The sequence below is a fragment of the Equus quagga genome, chromosome 19 (genome assembly GCF_021613505.1).
Source record: "Equus quagga isolate Etosha38 chromosome 19, UCLA_HA_Equagga_1.0, whole genome shotgun sequence".
Lineage (NCBI taxonomy): Eukaryota > Metazoa > Chordata > Mammalia > Perissodactyla > Equidae > Equus > Equus quagga.
Genome location: NC_060285.1, coordinates 15,327,431 through 15,348,337, shown reverse-complemented (window position 1 = coordinate 15,348,337; position 20,907 = coordinate 15,327,431). Strand labels below are relative to the sequence as shown.

General features: G+C 47.9%; 1 protein-coding gene across 1 annotated transcript in view; it reads right to left on the bottom strand.

The window, feature by feature from the left end:
- Nucleotides 1–20,907, bottom strand: part of SYN3 (synapsin III) — a 453,079-nt gene that overhangs the window by 64,942 nt on the left and 367,230 nt on the right. The window contains exon 7 of the mRNA XM_046646801.1: nt 5,054–5,116. Coding sequence (XP_046502757.1) covers nt 5,054–5,116 — 63 coding nt within the window. The remainder of the gene's footprint in view (nt 1–5,053; nt 5,117–20,907) is intronic.

Genomic DNA, 20,907 nt, shown 5'->3' with positions numbered 1-20,907 from the left:
ACTCAGTGCCGTGTTTGTGAGAGTCACGCACCTTGTTCTATATATTGTAGTTCATTCATTTTCATTGCTGGAAACGTTCCATTTGTCTGAATATACTGCAATTTATTTATCTATTCTATTAGTAATGGGGCATAGGCTATGTCTGGGTCTTGGCAATTGTGAACAAGCTCGCATAAACATTCATGCACACATGCATACATTTAGTCTGAGTACACCCAAAAGAAGAACTGCTGTGTAACTTAGCTTAGCAGATAATATCAAGCTGTATGCCAAAGCAGTCGTACCAATTCACACTTTCACTAGCTCTGTGTGTGTGTTCCAACTGTTCCATGTCCTCACCGACACTTAGGATGATTAATCTTTTTTTCCCCTAAAGATTGGCACCTGAGCTAACAACTGTTGTCAATCTTCCTTTTTTTCCTCCCTTCCTCTTCTCCCCCAATGCCCCCAGTACATAGTTGTATATCCTAGCCGTGAGTGCCTCTGGTTGTGCTATGTGGGACACTGCCTCAGTGTGGCCTGAGAAGCGGTGCCATGTCCACGCCCAGGATCTGACCCAGTGAAACCCTCGGCTGCCAAAGTGGAGTACGCAAACTTAACCGCTCGGCCACAGGGCCGGCCCCCAATCTTTTTAATTTCATGTGTTCTTGTGCTTGTATAGTGGCATCTCGCTGTGGTTTTAATTTGCATTTCCCTAATGACTAATGAAATTGAGCTCGTTTTCATGTATTTATTGGGTAACTTTGGATTTGAGTTTTCGGGAAAACTTACTCATCCAACTCATACTGAACTTGTAGCCAAAGGGAATAAAGTCTCTGACGGATGATGCTGTTTAGTTATATCTCCCTTATTGACTTCAGTTGGATTTTGAGTCCCCAGAGCAGGGATGAACATTCTTTATAATAATGACAGCTGATATTTATTGCGCACCCACTGTGTTCCAGGCACCAAGCTATGTGTTTGATGTGCATAAGCTCTCTTAGTCCTCACAACCAGCTTATGTGGGTCATACTATTACTATCTTCATTTTACATAAGAAGAAGCTAAGATGGGGGAGGCCAAGTGATTTACCTAAGGTCTCACAACTAACAAGTGGTGTTACCTAGATTCAAGTCAACACCCTTATCCACTATAACACACTGCCTCCCAAAGATGGAAACATTTGATTACATTTAAAAAAACTTGAAAAATGGTTAAAAGCTGAAATTAAAATGGGCATGTAACTGTCAAATGGAGAAAAATAGTTGCAAAGTATGACAAAGGATTAACGTTCTTAATATGTAAAGAGTTTTTACAAATTAATAAAAGGACAAGCATCTCAACTTAAAAAATGGTCAAAACTTTCTGGGGTCAGGTAAATCTGGGAAATTCTGCCTGCTTTTTCATGTTCTTTTCCCCCTAAGTTCTGCACTAAAAACTTACTTTAACACAGAGTTTCTGAAACATTTTTGACCAAAATAGACTTTTTCATCCTGAAAAATTATAATTCTTTGGAAGAGACTTTGAAACAGGTTGCACTCTATAATAACCACTGCTTCCTCTGATTTCTAGTCTGCTAAAACTTCCAACAAAGGAAATGAAATTAGTGTTGTCCAGAGTTTCTCAACCTTGACACTATTGACATCTTGGGCTGGATAATTCTTTGTTGTGGGGCCATCTTAAGCACTGCAGGATGTTCAGCAGCATCCTTGGTCTCCATCTGGTAGATGCCAGATGCCAGTAGCCCCTCTTGCAACCTCAGTTGTGACAACCAAAATTGCTTCCAGACATGGCCAAATGCCCCCTAGGGGCAGAGCCCCTCTTCCCCTCGTGAGAACCTTTAGTCTGGCCTGGCTGATTTCTAAAGGACTCATGGTGTTCCCCATGATCACCTCCTACCTGTCTAGGTGCTCCTTAAACTGCATAGCGTTTCACTATATCTTGATTTCTGTGCCTTGTGACATCCGCTAGTCTTTGCTTAATATAAGAGGGTATTGGTCCATCTCTTGTCTTCCAGTCTTTCTTGTTTGTTAGGATTCCTTAAATCTCCAGGCCCACCAAACCATGTGCAGTTCCCCTGACGTGGAACTTCTTTCCATCTTTCCATCCACTAGGCGGAATTAGGTTCTTTCCTTCAACCCTCAGACTCTCTGCACAGACTCCTATCAGAGCCCCCACAACACATTATACTCATTTATTTATGTGACTGTCTCCCCAATTCCTTGAGAGCAGGGGCTGGTCCCGTTCATCCTCTGATTCTCAGCACAGAGTAGGCATCAATTAACATATATGAACAAAGGAGTGAAATATAGTTGAGGATGGGTCAGCGATTTCATCCACGGGGCCCTAAGTGGATTTCCAGAACACTGAGGTCATCAACAACATTTTCTCGGTCTCCTCTTAGGGACGTTCTCCTTGCTTGCCTCCAGGCAGACAATCTTCCTTCTTGAGAGAAGGTGGAAGTACCTTAGAAGATACCAGTTTTGTTTTTCTCCTTCCCAGCCATGAACATGACATCATCTGCTCAGTCGGCATGTCCAGGCCATTCCTGATAGTTTTCTCATTTGAAACAGAAAGACAAAAGCCCTTTTCCCTTGATCTCAGCATTTTTGTAAACCTCAGTTTATTCCAGTCGGTGACATTTTTTATCCTTGGAGATGTGTCCTCTTTTCCATGTTTTGGGAGTCTCTTTTGGGTCTGAGTTTCTCAGAACCACCCCCCTCTCCCCTAATCATTGCGTCAGTCTCTTTAAGTATTTCCTTATTTTTATTCTATGTCTGGGATTATTTTAAACTTTAGAAACAGAATTTAATCCTTGGGAACCCCCTAACTTTTCTGAAGTTGTCCAAGATGGGGGCAGTGGGTGGGAAGAATGAGACAAGTTTGAGAAACGTTAACGAAGGGCAACTGACAAGACTTGATGACCATTTGGACATGGAGGAGGGGAGACGACGCCCAGGTTTCTGTTTCGAGAACAGAGGGACTGGTGGTTCCTGCTGAGGAGATGGTCCCGGGAGGAGGAGGAGTGGGGGAACAGGCTGTCTGGGAAGATAACGGACGTGCCCTGGGACATTTGGAGTCTGAGGTTTCCATGGGAGACAAGGTGAAGATGCAGAGGAGGTGACTGGAGAGAAGAGCCTGACGCTCTGAGTAGGGAATGTGATTGGGGGCTGTGGCGTGTAGATGGCCGCTGAAGCTGAGAGAGTAGATGAGCACTCAGACAGTGTGTGCTGATGGAACAGAAGCCCTAAAGATGCTGCGGGAAAAAAAGAACTTGAAGGAGCCTGTGAAGGAGTGGCGGGAGAGAGAGGAGGAGAGCCAGGAGAGGAGCAGGAATCGGAGGCCACTGGAAAAAGAGTTTTGGGACAGAAGGGATGGCCGGCAGCTTTCCATGATAAAGAGAGGTCAGTTCAGATATGGACAGAAGAGTGCCCGCTGAATTAGCAGCAGAGGGTCATTGGGGACCACGGGGAGGGAATGGATGGGGAGTGGAGGGGGCTGCAGCCAGATGGCAGGGAGTGGAGGCGGGATTGCGAGGACTGGCAGTAGGAAACAGACACAGGCCGGATCTAAAGGGGGATTCACTCATTCAACCACTCAACCAACAAACTGAGGGGCTACTGGGCACCAGGGGCCGTTCTGAGTCCTGAGCCACAGTAGCGGGCAAACAGGGAAATCTCCCTGTCCTCACGATGTATGTATATTAGGGAGATGTGGTATGGAGAGAGGATTCGTTTTAAAGACGGTTGTTAGAAGCATCATCATTTGCCAGATGAGGAGGCCAAGAAAGGTTAGATGGCAACTCGCTCAAATTCACACAAATGTCAGAGCTGGAGTCAGGGCCTGATCTTCCTGGCCCTTTCCATTCTTGCTGCCTGAAGGGGATGGAGTTTAGGTGGGAAGGCCCAACGGGGTGGGGAAGAACAAAGGAGCAGGGTGCAGGTTATTTACGGCTGGGCTGGGCCTATTCAGGCAAGATCTCTGCTGGCTCCTGTTGTCCTCTATCTAGGGACCCCTGTGATGGGCCTTGTTCTTGGGCTCAGGTCCCTCCAATGGGGATGCAAGCACTGAGATCCACATGTCCTCCTTTGGTTCTCTTTGAGCCAGAAGCTTGAAACGTGTCCTGAGGTATCCCCTACACTCTCCCAAGCTCCCACCCCTCCTAGTCAGGAGTAAATCTCCCTTTCCTGTGGGCACGCTGATCCATACGGTTGGGGCGGGGCTGAATACATCACAACATCCCGGCGGGCACGGGAACTCAAGCAAGGCTGATCAATGTCCCTCCATCAGATCAGATATGGACATGCTGGAAAGAGACAGGGTCTTTCTTCCTCTGGGATAGTGAGCTTAGGGACCAGGGCGGGCCACCCACAGCCATCTTGGCTAGCTGAAGAAAACAGCAACTAGAAATGAACAGAACCAAGAAATAGAGAGAGACTGAACTCTGACAATACTCTTTGAGCTGCCGAATCCAGCTCTCCCAAATCTACAAAGAACTATCCCAGACTTCTGGATGGCTTGAACCAATGAATTATCTTTCGACCCTGAATTTGAATTGCGTTTCTACACTTGAAGCTGAAAGAATCTGACCAATACAATTTGTTATAATAAGTCGGCGGTGACTGTGAAAAGTATATTATTTACTTTTGCAGAAGCAAGTGACTCCAGGGGCTTTCTCCATGGAGCCATATGTACTCGCCACCTTGTAGGTGCTAGTCCTGTAGGTGATACGGAGATGAATAGAACATGATCTCAGCATAAACAGAGATGACGACAGGAACAAAAGAATCACTGTCTATAAAACGCTTTCCATCCATTTCTCTGAATCCACAATCATAGGAAATAATTAACTACCAATTCCAGGTAGGGCTTGGTAGGTGCAGGCTGAGCTGGAGAGGTGTTCCACGCTAAGGGAGCTCAGAGGAGGGCTGGGGAGGGCAGAGACTGTGTGCTGGGTTCCTCTAACACTCTGCTCTGGGGGCCTGGGCTAAAGAGGGGGGAACACAGGGAGAGGGGAAGTCGTCAGGGGGAGCTGTGTGAGTATTAATGTGAGCAGAAGAGCTGTTTCTCATACCTTTCCCATTCCGGCGTGGGCGTGTCCCAACTTGACCACCACAGGGAAGTGCGGGGCTGTGAGCTGAAAGAGACAAGAGGAAATCACTCATTAGCATCCCAGGGCATCCCCACCAAGGCTCTGGGCACGGCCTCTTCTGCAGAAAGATTCAGTCATCTGACACTCCAGGAGTCCCCCAGAAGAATGCTCTGACAGGTGGTCATCCTGCCTCAGCTCAAACACCCTGAATGCCAGCCCTTTTGGAAGGAAGGGCTCCGAGCCCTTAAAACCAGCCTGCCTGGGGCATCCACCAATTTAGATTCAAGCTGACTGCTTTCAAATCCTGGCTCTAACACTCCTGCAACCTCAGACAAGCTACTACGTGGATCTGTGCCTCAGTTTCCTCATCTGTAAAATGGGGACGATGAGTACCCACCCATAGAGTGGCCGTGAGGATTAAATGAGTTATTACACATGAAACCCTTACATTGTAAGTACTCATTGAAAGGAGCTTCGAGGCTCCTGTCACAGTTCCGCCTTACATTGTTCCCCCCGACAACCTTTGAGTATCTGGAAACTCTTATTCTCTCCCCAAGCCTCTCCAAGCCTATGGGATTTCTTACTAATAGTGGTCACGCCCACCGCAGGGACCGGCATTTATTGGCCACACTGTGTCAGGCACTGTGCTGATCGACTACCCTGTGTTATCCACTTTAGAGAGCTATGCTTTTCAAGGGTCGGGTGGGTCCCCTATTGTATGTCCAGCTCCCAGAACATTGCTTGACCCAGAGAAGGTGCTCGATGTGGAAGCTGTGCTTCAATCAGTGCTCTGAGCAAGACCTACAAGGCGCACACACTTCCCCAGTGATGCAGAGGAGGAGAGCGGGGCTGGAAGGCTTGGTGCTTGCCCACGCCCTTGGTCAGGTAGCTAGGAAGGGGGGAACTTAGTTATTTAGTAATAATATCACTCCCCACGTTGGGTCAGCCCCAGCCAGGGGTAGTCATGTCCCACTCTCTGTGGTACGCAGTTATCTGTTCTGGCGCCTGTCGCTCTGTCCTGGATTGTCCCCTGACAGTGCTGTCTGTCCTGACACTCTGGGTGCCTTGAGAGAAGGAACCCAGCTGTTCCATCTTGGTGCCCAGCGCCCAGCCTGACATGGAGGAGCTGCTGTAGCTGCTGCGGAAAGGCCTGCCGTGGGTCACAAAGCCATTCGATGGACTTCACCTCATTTCACCTCTGATCTCATTTCACAGATAAGAAGATTGAGACTCAAGGCAGCTGCTGGGAAGGGGCGGAGCTGGGACTGGAACTCGGGTCTGTCAGACCCCAAGCCGCATGCGAACAGTGTCCTTGAAGTTCCAGCCCAAGGGCTTCCTGCAGTAGAGGCTCAATAAAAAATTCACCTGATTTCAGGCTAGAATGGACAATATCCTGGAATCTAGAGAGAACAAATGCATCTTTAAAAAAAAGGCAGTATTTGTTGGGGCTGGCCCCGTGGCCGAGTGGTTAAGTTCGCGCGCTCCGCTGCAGGCGGCCCAGTGTTTCGTTGGTTCGAATCCTGGGCGCGGACATGGTACTGCTCATCAAGCCACGCTGAGGCAGCATCCCATGTATCACAACTAGAAGAATCCACAACGAAGAATATACAACTATGTACTGGGGGCTTTGGGGAGAAAAAGGAAAAAATAAAATCTTTAAAAAAAAAAAAAAAGGCAGTATTTGTTTTTGATTCCAAAAACAATATGAACTTACTATAAAAAGTTTGGAGAATATGATAGGTGTTCTGTTGCTATGCATAAAGAAGACAATAAGAGTCACCCTTGGACTTTTAACAGTTGTGGTGTGTTGTCTACTGATCTTCTTTTTTTTTAATCTATTTTTTCTTTTCATTTGTTCTGCTCTATAAATCTGGGTGTATAGTGCATATCCAAATTTGCTTCCTGCTATTTCCACTTAATGTTATGAGATAAGCATGTTCCCAGTGGTAATTATTTGTCAGTTTAACAGTTATTATGAAATAATCCACATATGAAAAAAGAAAGACTTAGGAGCAATATCATGGGCATTCCCCAGCTTGGGAAATAAACCATCGTCCAAACAGTCGAAACCCCTGGGGTACTTCTTTCTTACCACCTTCCCATCCCAGAGGTAACCATTATATGAATTCCGTGTTTATTATTCCGTTGCATTTATTCCTATTTTAGCTATTACATATAATTCTCAAGCGATATATATTACACATTTTAAAACTTTATGTAAGTGGTTATCAAAAGAACCTATTCCTCAACAGCTTTTTTCATACATTATGTTTGTGAGATTCATGTATGTTGCTATATATAGCTCTGATTCATTTTTTATTGCTGTGTAGTATTCCATTTTAGGAACACATCACCATTTGTCCGTTTCCTGCTGGTGAACATGTAAGTCATTTCTATTTTGCCAATTATAGACGGCACTAGCATGGACATTCTTGAACACAATCTCTTCTGCATCCTTAGGCGAGCTTCTCTGGGACACAGGCATGGGAGCAGAATTGCAGGGGTCAGGGCAATGCTCGTCTCAGCTTTGCTAGAGATTGCCAAATTGCTCGCCAAAGTGGTTGTACTGACTTCTGCTCTCATGGGCAGGGAAAGAATTCCCAACACTTAGGTTGAAAGACTTAAATTTGACCAACGTGTGGGATGTGAAGTAGAAGGACTGGGTGCATTTTTCCAAGTGACTTTTGTTCCCCAGCAGAATCGTCACATCCATTCATGTACTCACAGACCCTAGACACCCCCAGCCATCCAAGAACGGCCCGGGTCACTACTGAGGCTTCCCCTCCATCTCATTTAAGGTAGAGCTTCAGATAAGGGGAATAGGCACTCTCTCTCTTCCCCTCCCCCCTCCCAGCCTGTTCCTTTCCCCACACCCTTATGGGTATGGGAAGGAACCTGGATCTTGGGGTTAAACTTACTCTCTCTAACCTTGGGCTAGATATTTAACCTCTCTGAACCTTAGTTCTCTAATCTGCAAAATGGGATGATAATGCCTAACACACAGGATTGTTGGGGGAAGAAGAAATGAAATGAGGAATGTAAAGCAGCTAGCGCCACGTGGAGGTTCAAACCCAAAGTGTAAAGTAGAATTGAGGGGAGGGAGGGGCTCACGCTGGCCTTGAGGGGCGAGAAAAGGAAGGCTGGATGAGGGAGGAAGGAGAGCAGAGACCCCAGCTTGGCAGCACCTGGTGGTGTGGGAGAGAGGAAACTGAGTCCAATAAAGGAAAATCAGGGGACTACACCAGAGGGAGTAATCAGAGGTGATTACAGGTTGGCAATTTTAATCTGAAAGAAGCTTAGCAGCAATCTTTTCTAGCCCCCATGTTACCACGTGGTGGTAGGTAGAATTTCTAGGAATGCTCCCCAAGATGTCCCCCCTAATCCCTGAGCCAGTGCAATGAGATCATCATATAGTGATTGTTCTCTGTTATATGGTACAGGGGAACTTAAAATAGGGAGGTTATCTGGGATGGACTAATCGGATCACGCGAGGCCTTAGAAGCAGAGAGCTTTCTCAGGCTGGTGGCAGAAGAGGAAGGCAGAGAGATTCAAAGCATGAGAAAGACTCAACACACATTGCTGCTTGGAGACGGAGCTGTGTCGTGAGAAGGAATGTGGGCAGCCCCCAGGAGCTGAAGGCAGCCCCTGGTTGGTAGCCCCCAAAGAAGTGGGGACCTCAGACCTACAGCCACAAAGAACTGAAATTGGCCAATAGCAAGACTGAGCTTGGAAGGGAATCTTAAACTCCAGAGGAGGGCGCAGTGAGCCAGCGTCTTGATTTTGGCTTTATGAGACCTGGAGCAGAGAACCTGGTCATGCCATCCTGGACCTCTGATCTATAGAACTGTTCTGAGATGCTAAATTTGCTGGAGCATCAACAGGAAACTAACACGTGTCCTCCTAGAAACTAATTGTTTTCATGCTACTGTGTGAGTAGCAGACCAGGAGTCAAGCTCATGGGTTTTGATCCTCAATCCAGCACTCTCTCTACCAAGGCACCCTTCCCTGGGGACTATAGGCATATCCGGGGTGCAGCAAATGCTTTCCCCCGATCATAATGATCAATCAAACACTATTCAATCTAGTCAGTTCAGTGGGTGCTGAGTGAGTGAGAACTATGTGGCTGGCTCTGTGCTTTGTGCTGTGCAGGACACGCAGAAAATGGAGATAAGATTTCTTATTCTGGAGAGGCGGGCTATACAATGAAAGAGCAGAAAAGGGCAGCATGGCGGACAAGGCTGGGCTGGGTGGGGTCGTGAGCAAGTCTCTATAGGAAATGAAGGCTCCGAGAAGGATTCTGAAGGATGAGGAGGTTGTGGGTGGGTGGAAAGCAGGCTCCACATTCCTCATGGGGTGAATGGTGCAGAGTCCTGTGGTCTCCCATGGTGGGTATCTAGATTCTTCATGAGCTCTAACGAACAAAGACCCATAGGAAGCAAGCATTTATTTTATGATACTCAATATGAGTTTATCGGTAACAAAGTTATTTAGGACATGATTGCTAAATAGAATTATATATTAGAACTGAGTGCCCTTTTCCAGCATTCTTAAATAAAATTGGAGGAATATATTAATTGTCAGAAATAGTGGGAGTAGAAATTGTATCTGGATTTATAGGACACAGAAACTCAATCTAGAAGAATCTGAGAGTTTACGGTAAGATATTTCAAAGAAAATGCTTCAAAAATTCGTTTAAAGCAGTGAATTTTCCTGATCCTGGGGGAAAGTTTCCCTTGCCATTTTTTCCTTTGGTGGAGAACAGCATTTTCTTTTCAGACCACCTGGCAGGGCTGTGGGCCAATGTTGGGGAGAAGGAAAAGGCAATTTGGGACCAGATTATTGGGGACTTTCAAAGCTAAAAGGAAGAGTTTAGGCTGCTTGGATGGGCCATGGGGAAAAAGCTTGGTTCTGGAACAGGAGAGGGACCTGCCCGCTGTGGGCAAGATGAACCGTATTGGGAGAGACGGAAGGACCAGGGACTAATTTGGAATTGATTAGAACCAACACAAAGTTGGCTGTAATCCCAGTCTGGACTGGGATGGGGACGGTGGAGAGAATGGGGGCACTTCCAAGAGCTTTTCTTTTAAGTGACACTTTTTAAATGAAATAATTCTAACCAAATGACCATAGAAATTCAAGATCAAGATTGTCCAAAATCTCATCCTCTAATCAAATCAGTGTTAGTTTTGGTCCACATTACTTTATAATCTCCTTTACACGTCCAATAAAAAAAAATCCCAAAATATTCTGCAATAATATTAGAGACAATTTTATACCTATCTTCTTACATAACCTTACACCGTAAGTTTTTTCTATTTTTGCCGCAAACTTTTTTTCTTATACCCCTTCCCCACTCCCCAGCCCAGGTAACTCATCTCACTTGCCTGCTGTGTCTGGTGTGTATTCCTGCCCATCATCATTTGCCATGTGAGTCTTTGCACACATGTGTACACATATACGGTTGAGACTGATGTTTGTTTTTTCAAAAGTGGCTCTTTTCACTTAATTTCATACCATACACACACCCTGCCTCCTGTGTCAATAGATACAATCCTAACCCACTAGATTGAACAGTTTCACAATATTCCACAGGACTCGTGTGCTACAATTCCTCAGCCATTTTCCTATTGATGGACATTTCTATTATTCTCTCTCTCTCTGCTGCTACAAGCAAGACTTCACTAAACATCTTTGTACACAAGTCCTTATAAACTAGAGTCTGAATTCCTAGAGGTCAGGCTTTTCAAGGGGAGAATGAGCAGAATTTGGGGACATTCCCATAGGTTTCTAAAGTCAGTTGTTAGAGCTCAAGAAATGAAAGTGGGTGCCATGGTATTGCACACTGGGTGGGTCCACCCACGGTATAATCTCCCAGGCTGGGAACAACTATATTTATTGAGGGTCTCATAAAGGCCAGGAGTGGAACCAGGCACTTCATATATGTTAGCATTCTTCCCCCGCCCCAGGTGATAGACAAGAAATCAGAGGCAAGCCATCTGTCGGAGGTCAGCAGTTAAGGAACGGTGGAGCATCTCCAGTGCCACCCTTGTCTTCTCCGCATTCCCCTCCCTTCCCTTCCCAAGCCATTCAAATGGATTTCAAAGGCCATTCCCACTTCCACTCATTTGCCACATGCCGGCCCCTCCCGGAACACAGACAGGTCACAGAGGACAGAACACATTTTGCTGGCTATTTTCTCTCTTCCCTTCCCAACAATAGCTTTATTGAGTTCCCCTGGGGATATCGAGCCAGCACCAGTCTCTCACAGGCTCCCTGGCCTGGCTCACATGCCCCCGGGGGCTCCGGAGTTCAGCACCGCCCAATGGCAAGAGAGGCTGCTGTCTGGTTAGCAGGGGCAGCTCAATTTTTGAAACCAGATCCCCACCCTGATAAGGGTCCTATTCAAAAGTCTCCCAAGACACCAAAATGGGGGGGGGGGGGCGGTGGCCCAGTGCTCATGCTGGGCGTTCTCTTGGGGAGTTGCAGTCAGAGCAGTATGGGCTCAGATCAGCACTGGATCAATCTCGTCTTTAGGCCACGGAACTGGAGAACCAGGCCTTGAGTGGTCTGGTGCAGCTTCCCACTAAAGGAGGCAATTCCCTCTACATCCATGACTCTCTGGAGATTCAGCTATGTACAGTGTCCGGTCCAAGGCCTGGAAGAGTCTGGAGGAGGAAATCAAGGACCAAAGAGTTCTGGGAAGATTCAAGGATGAGCCGGGCCTCTGTTCCATGCCTGTGAGGCCCCACATGATCTCACTCTTTTCTACCTCTTCAGTCTCATCTTGTGTTTCTCTCTCTTCCCCACCCCAACCTCTGCCTACTGGTTATGTTCCGACCCACAGACCTTTTAGTTCTTTACTGAATGGGCCATGCTCCTACCTGCCACAGGGCCTTTGCACATGCTGCTTCCCTTTCTCTGAAAGACTCTTCCTAATATTCTCTTCTACGCCAATCCCTTCCCCTTGAGGTCTCAGCTGAAATACTCTGTCCCCAGGGAGTGCTCCCCTGACTACTGGTCTGAAGTAGATGCTTCCTGTCATCTTCTCTATCACATCTTCACAGCACTAGCCACCATTCGTAATGATGCATTTATTTCCTCATTGCCCGTCTCCTCCTGCCCCTTTGGGTGCTCTGACAAAGCCAGGTGCTCTGCTCATTTTGTTTCCCGCTGCATCTCCAGGCTCCTCAGAAGGCCCAGCATGCAGCAGACGCCATGTATGCAGCATATTTGTCGAACGGGTGTCAGATGAAGTCTCCCGTGACAGGGAGAGGCGTCATGTGCAGACAGGCAGCGTCGGAAAGAATCTGGGGACAAGTTGCTGATACAGTGGGTTTGAGCAGAGGCTTGTTGGGGAAACAGTGAGATTTCGGGTGAAGATACAGGGAGTGACAAGCTTAGGGGGCCCCTATACCAGAGGTAGGAATTCAGACTGAATTCCACGGGCCCTGGGCGGCCGTGGAGGGTTTGGGTGCGGAGGGTAGACGTGGACAGAGAGGTTGAGGAAGCCCTTACTGGAGGCCATGCTATCAGCAGCTCCCATCTTGGGAGCACTTACAACATAGCAGACACGGTGCCCAGCACTGCCTCTGTCGCCCCAGGTAAAGCTCCTGACACTTCTATGGGGTGGCCCCTATTTTATCCCCGTTTTACATACTACACAGAAACGGAGGCCAAGAGAGGGGAGGTTTCTTGCCTAGGGTCACTCAGCAAGAAAGTGGAGGAGCTAGGGTTTGACCAGAGCCCACTGGCCTGCAACCACACGGTGCTGCTCCTGGATGATCCTGCCGCCCATCAGCGAGGGCTTCCCGTGCCCAGAACTGTGTCCACGCAGTTGATTTGATGGGGCGGGGGGGGGGGGGAGGAGGAGGCCAGCAGACTCATTAGCACGGGACCAGCGACTGTCACAACCAAGCAGTTCATGGCATGAGCTTTGGAGCCAGAGGACCAGCCAGAGGACACCCAGCTCCATCACCTGTGGTTACGAACCCTTGAGCAAGTCCCTGACCACTCTGTGACTCAGTTTTCTCATCCGCCAAGTAGGAAGGTGGCTTGAGGAATCGATGTTATAAAAGAAGTTGATCACTAAGTGGTTACTGCTAGTGAAGAGGCTTAAATCGAGTTAGGGGATGGCCAAGGCCTGGCACGTAGTAGGACAGCAATTTATGCTTGCTCCCATTCCCTTCACATCTGGGATCTCAGGGACACAGGGACAACGGTGGGTAGGGGGCGTCAGAGGCTGATCGACAGGACTGAGTCACTCCTTGGTAACAGGAAGGGGAGAGGAGAGGGGAAGGAAGCCCAGGTTGTGAGCAGGGAGCGTGATGAAGCCTTTGACAGACCGGACACAGGGTTTGTTATGGGCATTTTAAAAAGACGCATTCAAAAGAGAAACAGAAACATCCCAGCGGCTGCCTGATAAACCTTTACCTTGGTGGATGGTGTCTGACAGGATCTCCTTGGAATTTAAGCCCTGCACGCAAAGACATTCCTGTCTGGAGGGAGGACAATGGACAAGATGTCCTTTCACAGTCCTTTCCAATCCTTTAATGTTATGACAGAGCTATGACATGCCACTCAGATGACTGAAACGTGTCAGGACAAAACTCCTGACCACGTTACAGGGCTCTGTAGGAGAAGGAGCTCCTGCCTTCTTCCCCAAGCGCCTCTTCCCCATGCTCCCGTCAGCCTCCCTGTCCCAGCCTTACTGGCTTTCTTTATGACTCTGATACTAGCTTTGCTCCCTCTGGCCACAGGGCCTTTGCACATGCTATTCATATTGCCTGGAGCTCTCCCTAATCCTTCCATTCAAATTGAACCTCCAATCTCACTTCCCCAAGAAGCTGGCTCTCAACTCTTTGTGTAGGTTGTAGCCTGCTCCCCTCTTTCCCCTTAACATTTCTGCCATTTTTCATTTATCCATGTGATTGCTGGATGAATGTCTGACTCCCTCCCTAGACTGTAAGCTCTCTGAGAAGCTGTGGGTCTGTGTCTGTTGTTGCTCATCTCTGAACTCTCAGCCTCTCCTGAGTTACAGACCTGCCTCCTGAACCTGGCCCCCATGTGGTCCCACAGGCATCTCCAGCAACTTGGCTTTTCCCAACAATCTTATGAACTTCTCTCAAAAATGCTCTCTCCTCTTCCTGTATCCTGACCTCAGTCAACAGTCCACCCTCCACCTGGGTGCCCAAGATAGAGATCCTGTCTGCCTTCTTCATTCTAACTACCCTAGATCCAGGTCTGGCACCCAGGAGGGGCGCAGGAAATGTTTGCTGAAGGAGGTCTGTGGTGTCACCGCCCCGCTCAACCCCCTCTGCCCTGAGCATCACCCCCCTGAACCCCCATGATCACCTCCTCCCCTTCGTGTGTCTTGGAAAAATACTGGAAGCGTATTTAGAAAAATTAAACTAAACCTGCCCTACCAAAGTACAAACATTCCTTTCTCTTACATTTCCTGTTTCCCTGAGAAACGGAATAGTCAGAAGTAAACACGCTGATAGGATGGCAATATTTGTCTGCAAAGATGCTTTTCTCGTTCTCGCCGTGTGATGTTTAGGGCACAGGACAGGCTCAGGCTGCCAGCCTGTCTCCCGGGAGGATTCTCCTGGGTGAATTCACAATTCAGACAACATCCCAGAGAAACTGTGCCCCTGAGGAGGGTCTCAATGGTCTCCGGGGCCGAAGACCATGAGTACAGGCCACTACAGAATTTCACCCCCCAGGTTTTCCATCATAATTCACTTTTATTCACAATCTTGTTCCAGCTCCGTCTCTAGGTGGGGAAAAGCCCCCTTGACAAATCAGATGGTCCCTAATACAGGGAATTATTGTTCCTCTTCCTCGTGACTTCAGAAAATAGCTAAATAATAATTGCACTACTTCAGGATCCACATTTCTTAGGTTCAGTTTTTGTTCACAATGTAATGTCTTTAAGATTAGAAGTAAATGTAAAATTTTGGTTAAAGGTACTCTTGTTGATGTTGCAAAGAACAAACACTGCTTACGTGGAGCCATAAGCAAAGGGAGATACCATTTCCTCTGGTTCAGGGAAATTCTAGTTGTGGGATGTCATAGAATGAGGAGGGAGAGGAAAGGCAGGCTTGGATTTAAATGCTAGCGTCACTTCCTACCACAGCATCCTCAGGCCAGTCTCCTAGCCCCTTGGGTCTCGGTTGCTTTATCTGGAAATGCATCAGGCGCACCAGCAAGTAAGGGTGCTGTGAAGATTTGAGTTTGCATGTCAAAGACACGCTACTATACCTGGGTCTGAGCCAGGAATTCTCTGGGGGTAATTTAAACTAAAATTTCCTTAAAATGAATCCAAAAAACCCCAAATTACCACCTGATGCAGCGATGGACATTTTCCTTTTCTTTTTTAAAGCTTTCCTTTTTGTCCTACATATTGTAAAAATCTGCTTAGAAATTATTTTAAAAATTATCATAAATTGATATAATGGATTGAGCTGACATTCCTTATGGCCAGAACGACTCTATGTACTTATTTTCGTTGCAGAAATGTTCTCAGACTTTGATAATTGCACGCTGCCCGGTTTTTATCCTCTAAATCTTGCTTAACCTTTTATTTAATTCAGTGAGATCTGACCTTTCACAGCCCCAGTGATATTGCCTAAGTTTTTAAAAAATAACAGCTTTCTTGAGATAGAATGCATACCATAAAAATCACCCTTTTTAAAGCGTACAATTCAGTGTTTGTAGCAAATTCACAGAGTTGTACAACTCTGATCGCTATTATCTAATTCCAGAACACTCTCATCACTCAAAAAGAAACCCCACACCCATTACCAGCCACTCCCTAACTCATCTCTCTCTCCAGCCACTGGCAGCCAACCTTCTACTTTCTGCGTCTATAGATTTGCATATTCTGGAAAATCATATAAATGGAATCATACAATATGTGACCTTTTGTGGCTGGCCTCTTTCATTTAGCCTATGTGTTCAAGGGTCATCCACGTTAAAGCACATATGAGTACTTCCTTCCTTTTTATTGCAAATAATATTCCATTGTACGGATGGTGCCTGACTTTTAAATATATCTTGGAATGGCCTGGATGTGTATTTCCAGTGACTGCAAACTAGGAAGGCAAACGAATGTCTTAGCAAGTTTCAGTGAACAATAATACTACTTTATAGTAGTATTATTACTATATGAACTACATATAATACTACTATATGAACAATAATAATACTTTGGCAATACCATGGATGGGAAATAATTACAATATCCGGCTGGGCATCTCGTGGATTTATAACACTTGGGAGAGAGGAGGATATTTTCCTGGGAAACCAACGCTGGCTTGCAGGTACTTGCATCCTGTGTGTGTCAGACCTTGTCTGCCTCGTTCCCCACTGTTTCTTCAGTCTTTGCAAGCAGAGGGCCCGAATCAGATTGTCAGTCCAATTATTGGAGCAAGCAAGATCTCAGCTTCCGGCACATTCTTGCTGACTTTGTCATCCCATGAACAAGTTGATAAAGAAAAGGGCTAAGAAGGAAGAATGTTTAGGAGCCAAAGAAGGAAGTATCAAGAAACATCAGTATTGGGTACCCACGAGCAGAGCAAGAAAGAGAAAGTTATCTCTGGTTCCCCCTCCTCCTTACAAGATCATTGTCCCTTCTCTTCTGGAAATGACCTTAATTCTCCAAACGCTCATGGCTGACTTTGAAGCAGCTCAGAGAGGAAGTTTGAGGTGTGCATTTTACAATCCTCCAAACAAAGCTACAATTGTGATTGCCCTTATACCTTTCTTTTCGTGTGTTTTTGTTTGAGCTCCATGAGGGCAAGGCCGCTATTCATTTTGTTCATCATTTGCCCAGCACATAGCAGGCGTTTTGTAAGTATCTGACTAAGTTTGTTGAGTGAATGCAGAAATGTAGAGTACTGAGAGCTGTAGAAACGTTAGGTGCTATTATTACTAGTACCACCAGCATCAGTGTTATTACATATCGATGAGCTGAGTTTAGAGGTGCCCTCTCCCCTCTCTTGAACTTCTGCCACGCCAGGTGACTGGTATTCTCTTGGTGTTTCTGTCCTTATTCAGACCCTGCTAGGGCACCCGCCCTTTCTTTAGCCTCTCTTTCCTGCTTCCTGCCTCTCTGGAAGAGGCTGCAGACCATAGTGAGCCCTTAAAGGAACGGGCTGCCTGGGCTGAGCACTGGGCTCCACCACTGCTGAGCTGTGTGTTTTTGGGCAAGTTACTTCGCTTCTCTGTGCCTCAATTTCTGCATTTATAAATAGTGCTAAAAGTAGTATGATCCCCAGGGTTTAAGCGAGTTAATATCCATGGGCACTTATTTGGGCCCAGAGGGAAGGCTAGACTCCTGCTGGCTATGGGTGTTTTGAGTGTAACACACCGCTATGCTTGCAACGGCTGCTCTGTTGCCCTTCCACACTGCTCTCGGCTTTCCAAGGTGACACCTGCCAAGAGGAATCTGGGTTTCCATGCTCGAGGCTGGCAGGGGTTTAATGGGTCACTCGTGTGGGCGTAAATCTGCAGCAGATGGATGTGTGCTGGCAACAGGGAGGATGTCTCGAGGTGACGGCTCTGAGACTGAAGGGAAAGATGGATGAGGGTCATTCCAGCTCCTTCCTGGGTCTGGGGTCAGGCAGCTCTGGACACAGTGGAGAGATCTGATGACCCTTTAGGGTCATCCCAGCCACTAAGATGCCCCACTCTTCTTCATCACGCTGTAACAGGGTCTCCAGCTTGACCTGACAGAGAGAGGAGCCCCACCCTACCTGAGGGGGTTGGACGAGGGAAGGGACCCAGCACAACAGAGCTCCTTCATCGCCTTGAGGAGGAAGGTGAGCCCGGAGGGGCAGAGCCCCACACAAGGTCATGCCTCCAGCTACCATCCTTCAATCTCTGCTTTGCCCCGCCTTGTAGTCAGCACTGATGAGATATAAAAGGCGGCGGCCGTTGCCTCCACTTTACAAATAAGGAAACTGAGGTGCAGAAAGAAGGCAGTTGCCCAAGGCCACAAAATGAAGCTGTGAAACCAAGCTTTCAACTGCAGAGGGAGGGTCCCTTCCAAATCATGATTACTTCTGTCCCAGCCTGGCTTCTCCACTTTTTAAAAAATTTCTTTCATGGAACACAGGCTGTGCCTGCCCTGTGGAAGCAGCTCCTGACGCCAAGGAGCCTTTTAGACTGAAAGTTCTGGACAAATGTTGAAAAAACCCCACCGTTTAATGAGGAAGGATGGTGGGAAGCTTAAAAAAAACACACGTACCCTTTATGGGGAGTTGACCGTGATAGACACTCTGCTCAGGGCTGACGAGCGGTTCCCGTGGGAGCCTCACAACAGGGACCACAGACACACAGTCACAGTGATGGTAAGTGGCAGGGCCCGGTTCCATCTCAGGGCTGCCTCCTTCTAGAGGCAGGGAGAACGACCACCAGGTGGAAACCCTGCTCTCCTCTGGGGAGCCGCTCTATGGGAATGTATGCTCTAATAAAGGGATACTATGGGTCTCAAAGCCTGGCCATGACGCAGGGTTAAACCCAGCTAACATCACCCCAGGGTTCAGAGAAGAGGAAGACAGTCTCTTTTCCCACGTGCCTGCAGGGAGTGGAGATCTGGGGAGAAGAGGGCCAGTCTGGGGTTCATGCTCATCCTCCCATGCCACATGGCTGGGCCAGAGGAGGCGCCCCTGCACCCCTAGAGAAGGGATGGGGGCCTAGGCAGGCCTGGGATAGCATCTCAATGCGACGGAGCCTGGAGTCTCCGTAAGTTCTTCAGGTGAAGGTGTGGAAGTGGATGTAGCTGAAAGCAAAGCCTTGAGACCCATCCTGGGTCATGACTGGCCTGCATGATGGAGACTTCCAGGAACACGAAGTTCCCAGGGATGCTGGATGACTAGAGATCTGGGCCAGTCCTGGGGGGCGAGGGAAGCGCTCCTTTGCACCCGGCTGGGAGATGGAGGGGGAGTGACAGGGCCGAGGGTCTGTGGAGAGGACCCCAAGGGAAGGGTGCAGGGCTCCCAGGACTTGCTGTCCTGCACGGGGGAGGGGTGAGCAGGAGCCCTGGGGCAGCAGAGCTGGTCCATAGCTCTCTACTGCAGGGTCTGCAGCTCAGCACGAGCAGGGAAATTTCCACCATCTCTTGGTGAGGGGAAAACAACTAGGACCCAAACTGACACCAGGACCTCGTGCCAAAGGGCAAGACCTTCTCTGGAGTGGGGGCTCCTTGAAGGGAGCAGTCGTGCGGCCACCGACGACAGAGGCCCACAGTCATTCAGCGTCCACGTGTGGCAGCTCCACACATCTCATTTAGTCCTCACAAGAACCCTGTCGTGGTGCCGGTACTCTCTCTAATTCACAAACCAGAAAACCAAGACCGAATGAAATCTCTTGCCCAGGTTGGCCGAGGCCAGAATCCATGCTTTGGGACCAGACTGCTTTTCACACAAGCCCTGGGGGCCACCAGACGACTCAGGCCCCACCCTCAAGGGGCCCCCAGGCTATTGAGGGCAGCAGATTTATAAAGAGTGATTTTGACTCAACGAGGTAAACATTCAAGAGAATGATGAAGAAAATGCTGTAGAAGCAAAAAAGAGTGAGTGCTCATCTGCGGGGGAAGGGGGGTTGTTGGAAGAGGTGTCACGGACAAGGGGACTTTTGCATTGGGCTTCACCAGTCAAACAGGAGTTTGTCAAATGGAGGAAAGGGCGTTCCAGGCAGAGGCATTCACAAAGGAAGAGGCACAAAGGTGTGAGTGTTCCTGGAGGACTCAGCAAATACCAGGGCCACCACAAGGGTGAGAGGTCAGTAGAGGGTCATCCTGGGAGAGCGGTGCTGGCTGGGGTTTCACATTCGAGACGTTTCACTCAGATTTGGGCTCTTTAATGCTCTCTCCACACAGTCGTTGTCCTGTGTGTGTGTTTGTGTTAAAAACATTGGTTTGTTAAACGTACAAATTAAAACTGTGCCACAAATTTGGTTATCCTATTTCGGAATTTTTTAAAACAAACCTAGAGTCTCAAAAAAAAAAACAAAGGCCGTCCTCATCTTTCAGAAGTACATTCTGAAGTATTTTCACATAAAAGGACGTAATGGCTTGGATTTGCTTTAAAATAATCCAGTGTGGGGTGGGGGCTTAGAGGTGACAGGACTGGGCCTGTATTGAAGTGGGGTGATGGGTGCATGGACATCCATCTTCCTGCTCTCTCTACATTTCTGTAATAAAATGATTTTTTAAGAGAGGGCCTCCCTCGCTCTGAGTGGTCCTGGGGAGCCCCGGGGTGTCCCTGCCTCAGAGAGAAGGAGGAATAATGGGGAAGGAGGGGATGCGGGGCTGAAAAGTAGATTGGAGCCAAACTTGTACAAAGCCTTGTAAACTGTTCTGAGAGGTTTGGACTTAATCCTGCAAGTGATGGGAAGCCCAGGGAAGAATTTTAGTAGGGCAATGACACCGTTAGATTCGCACTTGGAAAAGAAGACTTTGAGCTGGTGTCTGGGAGATGGAAGGGGCACGTGGGTGTGTGTTCACAGAGGTGGGCTTGGGGTCCGGCGGATGGCCTGGCCCAGGGCCTGCAGACGGCAGGTCAGCTGTGGATGTAAGTGGTGGACCTACCTTCTCCTCCATGCTGCCTCCAGGCTGTGCCACCAAGGAGGAGCCCAGCTGAGTCAGCTGGCCATGGGACAGAAAGGAGGGATGGACCTGAGCAAGGACTCTTTAATCTTTGTCTTCCCAACATCACACTCTATGGTGGCTCCTTGTCACAGCAAGTAACTGCTTACTGCAATATGTCAATAGAATTACTTACTGAGTGTCTCTCTGGCTAGATGAGGTGTAGCCTGACCATACCCACCCACCT